The sequence below is a fragment of the Pelodiscus sinensis genome, chromosome Z (genome assembly GCF_052426305.1).
Source record: "Pelodiscus sinensis isolate ZL-2025 chromosome Z, ASM5242630v1, whole genome shotgun sequence".
Taxonomy (NCBI): Eukaryota; Metazoa; Chordata; order Testudines; family Trionychidae; genus Pelodiscus; species Pelodiscus sinensis.
Window position 1 is genome coordinate 3,462,057 of NC_143085.1, and position 6,044 is coordinate 3,468,100.

At 46.6% G+C, this 6,044-nt stretch overlaps 1 protein-coding gene across 1 annotated transcript; it reads left to right on the forward strand.

Annotated features, from left to right (window-relative positions):
- Positions 1–596: 596 nt before the first annotated feature.
- On the forward strand, positions 597–4,602 carry LOC102446381 (macrophage migration inhibitory factor). The gene is made up of 3 exons (XM_075897944.2): positions 597–773; positions 2,436–2,608; positions 4,351–4,602. Exons 1-3 carry the CDS (start codon positions 666–668, stop codon positions 4,415–4,417), a joined length of 348 nt encoding a protein of 115 aa, XP_075754059.1. The 5' UTR covers positions 597–665; the 3' UTR covers positions 4,418–4,602.
- The last annotated feature ends 1,442 nt before the right edge of the window (positions 4,603–6,044 follow it).

Consider the following 6,044-nt stretch of genomic DNA (forward strand, 5'->3'; position numbering starts at 1 on the left):
TTGCCCCCATCCTACAGACCGGCTTATGGTAGGTGTCACCCCACCATCCATAGTCCCACTGAAATCAGAGGATGGGCGGGACCCATTCACAGCATAAGTCTTTATCTGATATTAGCCTCATACAATGGCTTATCTGAGCCAGGGCCAGTTCTTACAGCGCCCAGCACAACGGGGTCCATAGGAGAGCCTTTGGGTATTCCCGCAATATAATATGTATATAAATATTTATCAGTATATAAAACACAGAATCTACACATTTCATAGTACAGGGATATAAATTCTATTGATATAGAATGTATACAGTTATTTAATAAAATAATAATAAAGCAAATGCCTGAGCAAAGGGAGGCATGGGGAGACGCCCGGCAGGAATGACGAGGGGAAACTACACACACTTCACATCCAGCAGGTGCCCCAGGACCGCGCTTGAACGGATTGTGCAGTTGCCAAAATGCGCTGCGGAGAGGGACCCTTGTTTAGGGCGCTGCTGTCCCTTTAAGAATCTGGCCTAGCGCTGATCACATGGGCTGCATTTCGGAGCATCCAGCGAGGGAGGAGGGCAGGGTCTCCGGTTCAGCTCCATTTTGCAGCAGCAGCGGAACGGGTTGCTGCAGGGGCAAAGGGTCCGCATTGCAGACAGGGGCAGTTCTTTGCAAGGCTCCAAGATGCCCATGTTTGTGGTGAACACCAACGTGAGCAAGGACGCGGTGCCGGAGAGCCTGACGGGGGAGCTCACCCAGCAGCTAGCAAAGGCGACTGGCAAGCCTGCCCAGGTGAGTTGCGGAGGCTGTAACTCCATCCCGGCGCTGCAGGTTGCTTGCAGAAAGGGCAAGTCGCAGCGCCGACGGATGCTAGAGTTAGCCGGGAGCCTTGGTGCTGGTCTCCCCCCTAGGGGCTTCCTTTCTCACCCTAGCGGAAACAGAATTGAGTCTCTTGTAACTATTCTCAGTGTAAAGGGGAGATCTCTAATTTCTCTGGACAGCCTTTAGTCCAGCTTGGATCGTCTGTCTGGGGGAGTGAGGCGAGACGGGGATGGAAGGCCTGCAGCACGTGGAAGCGTGCTTGCATGGCCCCAGGGGGCTGGCTGCTTCTCCGCTGTGGAATAAATGACTGTGCGTCTGACTCATAGGCAGAAGTGACACTACACTGCCTCGTGGACAAGGCCAGGCGCTAGGGGTGCATGGTTTGGGCGGGTTCTCGCACGCTTATCTGCTCGGAAAAGCGAATAAACTATCCCAGTTTGCCATAGAGAGGTGTGCTTGTGGGAGGGAACGGTCCTGTTAAAATGGGTAGGTTCCCATTGTAATGGGTGTATACATTAGGAATATTCACCATGCAGACATCTTGCCTTTCTTACTAACCTGGCAAGTTCCTGTCACCAAGTATTTTGCTCTATGAGGTCCACAAAAGCAAGATCAAAATGGGTCTTCGCTATTAAAGAATTGTGTGTACAAAAGACTAATGCTACCTGAGGTCACCATTTTTTGACTGTGTTACAACAAAGCCCGATGGGACAGAAAAACTTGCCACAGAGGGCAGCAATGGGTAAGAAGGATCGCGACTCAGCCCCAGGCAAAGTTTCATATCCTGTTAAGTCAAGAAAATGTTCCACTAATATCCTGCACATACAGAGGCTTCTCATCCCCAAAGCTCTCAGACACTTTGCAAATATGGGTGTGCATCTTTGGCTTCTCTTAGCAGAGGTATAGAGTAGCCAAGTAGCTTGCCTTAGGTGATACAGTGGCTATTATCTGCTGGAATTTTCTGTGAATGTCCCTTCCATTTCACAGTAATGGGAGCTAAAGCTCTATTAGCATCAGAGTAGACAGCCCATTATTGTTTTGATCACTCTGTTATCCTAACATGCCTGTAAGCAGGCTTAGCAGATGAGGTGGCCATGGGCTTACTCCATGAATTGCAGTCACACTATTTCAGTGGTACTGGTGTAAAATGAGAACCAAAAGGCTGGTGTACCAACAGTCAACACCAGTGAATCTGTGGTAGAGCAAGCAAGAGAACAGAGCCCTCCTGTGCTTAAAGTTTTATAGATTTATGGGAGCAAGCTGATTGGTCAGTGGCTTCTGTAATGTGCCATGTATAGAGGCTAACAATTATAGCCCTACCAATAGCTGAACATTGACTGGCTAGAAAGCAAGTCCTATTGAATATTAGCGTCAATGAAGAGGATTACTAAGTCATTCTTCACAGAATTATTTAAAATTAAGCTGGGGGGCTACATCGCTATGTGTCTGGCAAAGGTACTGTACTATTGCAGTGGATGCTTTAGAAATGTACAATTAAACACCACTTGTGCTTGCCATAGCTAATCCCAGGAAACAAGCCTGCTCTCTGGATTCCAACTAAATACACCTCAGAGGAGAGAGATTGAGGACGGAATATTAACCTCCTCACTAACAGTTGATTTTGTTTCGCAGTACATAGCTGTGCACATTGTAGCAGATCAGCTGATGTCCTTTGGAGGCTCCACGGATCCCTGTGCCCTTTGCAGCCTGCACAGCATTGGCAAGATAGGAGGCCAGCAGAACAAGAACTATACCAAGCTGTTGTGTGACCTGCTCACTAAACAACTGCACATACCTGCAGATAGGTAAGGCTGCACTAGAGTGACATTCAAATTACTGGCTTGCCTAAATTATTTCTTTGGATTCTCTATTATGCTCCCTGGTGGCTGTTGTTTATTAACACCCAAGGGAAAACTCTTATCTATTGTGAATAGAGAGATACAACTTTCAGACTTCACAACAGTCGTGTGCTGGTGCCATGAATTGGCCCCAGATTAATGTGGTTCAGGTGGCTCTCAACCTTTCCAGATTACTGTACCTCTTTAAGGAGTCTCTGGCATACCCGCAAGTGTTCTCACTTAAATACTTGCTTACAAAATCAGACAAAAATAGCTTACTTTCTTATTTTTACCATAGAATTATAAAATACATGAGAATATAAATATTGAATATATATATTTCATCATACAGCCCTATAAACAAGTCATTTTATGAAATTGTAGTGTGTACTGACTTGACTTGTACTTTTTATGCAGTGTATTGTAAAACTACGCAAATATCTAAATGAGTTGATGTATCCCCAGAAGACCTCTGCATACCCCTTGTTGAGAACCACTGGTCTAGTAGGCTACCTATAATCCCAAGTGGCTGGCTGATATAGTATAATCTGAGCCTTGGGAGTTAGGGTTAAATATGATACACAAATGAATAATATTCAGTGCCCTCTTCTTTTTTTTTTTTTTTTTTTTTTCCTGGCATGAAGGATGATCATTGGGCACCTTGGGGAGTTTGGAGGTAGGCAAGGAGACCCAGAAGAATTCTGCCACTTGACAAGCAGCTGCTGTTCTGTCAGCCAGCAAGGGAGTAGAGCAGCAGTACCCAGTGGCAACCAGGAGGAGCTGCTGCTGCTGCCTATGTGTGAAGAGGCAGGGATTAGTGATGTTAGCGACTAGTTGACTATCCGATAAGCAAATGCTTATCGGGTAGTCAAATAGGAACTCGACTAGTCGCTTCCCCACCCCTTGCTGCTTCTGTCAGAGGCAGCAAGCGGGTGAGCAGGAACCAGTGTTGGGGGGGAGCTGTCTTAAAAGCTGGTTTCCCCCCAACACCATCTCTATGGGGAAGTGGGGAGCCGAGAGCAATGGGGAAACTGCGCAAGCTGTCCCTCTCGTGCCAGTCCCAACTGCTGCTCCTCTCTCCTTGAGCGCCGGCAGCTCTTATACATTTCAAAGGAAAAAGCACAGAGGGGAATGGTACCTGCTGGCACGTCTGCTGCCTCTTTCTCTTTGAAATGTACAAGATCCGTGGCGGCCCTTGTACATTTCAAAAGGACAAGTGCAGCAGAGGGCTCCCCTTATGGACTAAAAGAGTAGTTGATGGACATTCCATAGACTACTCAATTAGCTGATTAATTGAAGTTTAACATTCCTAGCAGGGATGTGCAGTCAGCCAGGAAAGCCCATTTGGAGTTGGCAAAAAGTTGCTGCAGTCAAATCACTCAAACATGTTACTAAAATGGCATGTTTTAATTAAAGAATGATCTTGGAAATGCAAAGAAGAAAATGGGTGTGCTTAGGGCAGGAGCCTTGGCGAGCCCAGTTTGCAAGTGCTTGGTAAAGCATTAGAGAAGGAAAGTTGGAAATGAGCAGCTTCTGGCTTTAAACCAAAATTTACTGATAAAGATCTCAATAGCTTTTATAAAAATTAAAGTGGAAAATGTGAAACCATATCCCTTGGAGGATGGGAAGAGGAATACGTTTACATTTCATGCTTACATTTCATGCACTAACATTTTGTCACATTCAACATTTCTACTCTTTTTTTACAGAGTCTACATCAACTATTATGACATGAATGCTGCTAATGTGGGCTGGAATGGTTCCACCTTCGCATAGGGCACTCCGATGGAAGTGAAGAGTCTTTTCCTGGACCTGCACCTCTCCTGCCTGTTAGCAGACCGTGGCACAAATTGCCCTTCCCTGAATTTTGTGCAGTCTCACGGATGACAGTTCTTTGCTAGTGTGTTCACATTCCTTTTGTTTTCTACTTATAGAAAATAAATAATGAAGATATAGAAGGAGGTGGCATGGTGTGATCTCTTCCTTTAGCATGGGGGAGGTCATTTAGCTGGCCTAATAAACAAATGCTTCTCTCTCTCTCTCAATCACTGCATTTTAGGAACAGGGATGAGGCTAAATAAATCATAATAGGTTTCCATGACTCCAGAGTGCAAACTGATTCATATTGATAGTAGGGATGTAAAATCTCATTTAATTGGTTAATGCATTAAAAGGGGGGGGTCAGACCACCTGCCTGGGGAGAGGTGGGGGGCAGGAGCTGCTCCAGCCCCTACCAGTTAACTGAACAGATAAGCATCACCCACTAAGTATGATGATTACTGGTTAACCTTTCACATCCCTAATTGATGAAGGCATGACCTACACTGTAACAGTGGTAGTTAGAATGAGCTATTACACTTCCAAAATTAGGACATAGATCATACATAGCATAGATCATACTGTGTGAATAAAAGCATAGTCTTATGATGTCTCCAAGAGTAAATTGCCACTCAACACTAACCGTGTGTTTGCATTTGAGTAAGAAAACTTTTGTAGTTCACAGATGCTTATCGTATCTCCCCAATGAACCACAAAATTTTGCCATAGGTTGAAGTATGAATGATGCTTCTGACAACAAAGCGAGCCCTCCTTGTTGAGAGTGGAAGTATTTTGTTGGTAAAGGTGCCACACACACTGACTTTTAGCGACAGGACTATGTCAACACAGCTTTGTTGATAAAAGTTGTGTAGTGTTGACATACCCTAAGAAAATGAAAAGACAGCTAGCTCCTGGCATTTCTATGGAGGCTGCCTTGCCATCCTTGGGGTTTCAGGAGAAGCAAATCACATCAGAGGAAGTTAGTGTAGTGCAAAAACAATAGGGAGCTATACACCTACCTCCTTATAAAGCAGCAAGCAGAATAATTTGCCAGTGATCAAAATGGAGATTGCACACTTATTTGAAACTTTTTAATTCCAGTGCATGAAGGTAAATCCAGTGTGTGCGAACGCAGGTGTCCTCATTTCCCCTCTCGTAGCGGCAGTGTTTAAATCTGGCAGAAGCTCTCCCAAAAGCAGACATGCCCCGGGGACATGCGCACGGCGCTGTTCTTTAGCCCTCCAGAGGGGCACGTTTCACGTGCTCAGCGGAGAAGGATACAAAAGAGGATCTTGTCTCTGGAGGGGTTTTGCTGGGGCTCAGGCCCCCTAATTCTCCTGATCCTTGTGCAGAATAGCGGGGATCCCTCGCCAGCAGCCCTTGTGCCAGGGGCTGGCACTAGTGAGGGGGTAGGGCTCTGGGGGCTGTGCAGCCCGAGGCCAGTGGTGCTGGGGGGGGCGGCCCCTGAGGCCAGTGGTGCTGGGGGGGCGGCCCCTGAGGCCAATGGTGCTGGGGGGGGGGCGGCCCCTGAGGCCAGTGGTGCTGGGGGGAGGGGTTAGCCCCTGAGGCCAGTGGTGCTGGGGGG

Excerpts from the sequence above, each read along its gene's own strand:
- LOC102446381 (XM_075897944.2), top strand. The coding sequence starts at position 666 with ATGCCCATGTTTGTGGTGAACACCAACGTGAGCAAGGACGCGGTGCCG. Across the intron at positions 774-2,435 it reads CGACTGGCAAGCCTGCCCAG|TACATAGCTGTGCACATTGT; the intron begins GTGAGTTGCGGA and ends TTTGTTTCGCAG. Across the intron at positions 2,609-4,350 it reads CTGCACATACCTGCAGATAG|AGTCTACATCAACTATTATG; the intron begins GTAAGGCTGCAC and ends CTTTTTTTACAG.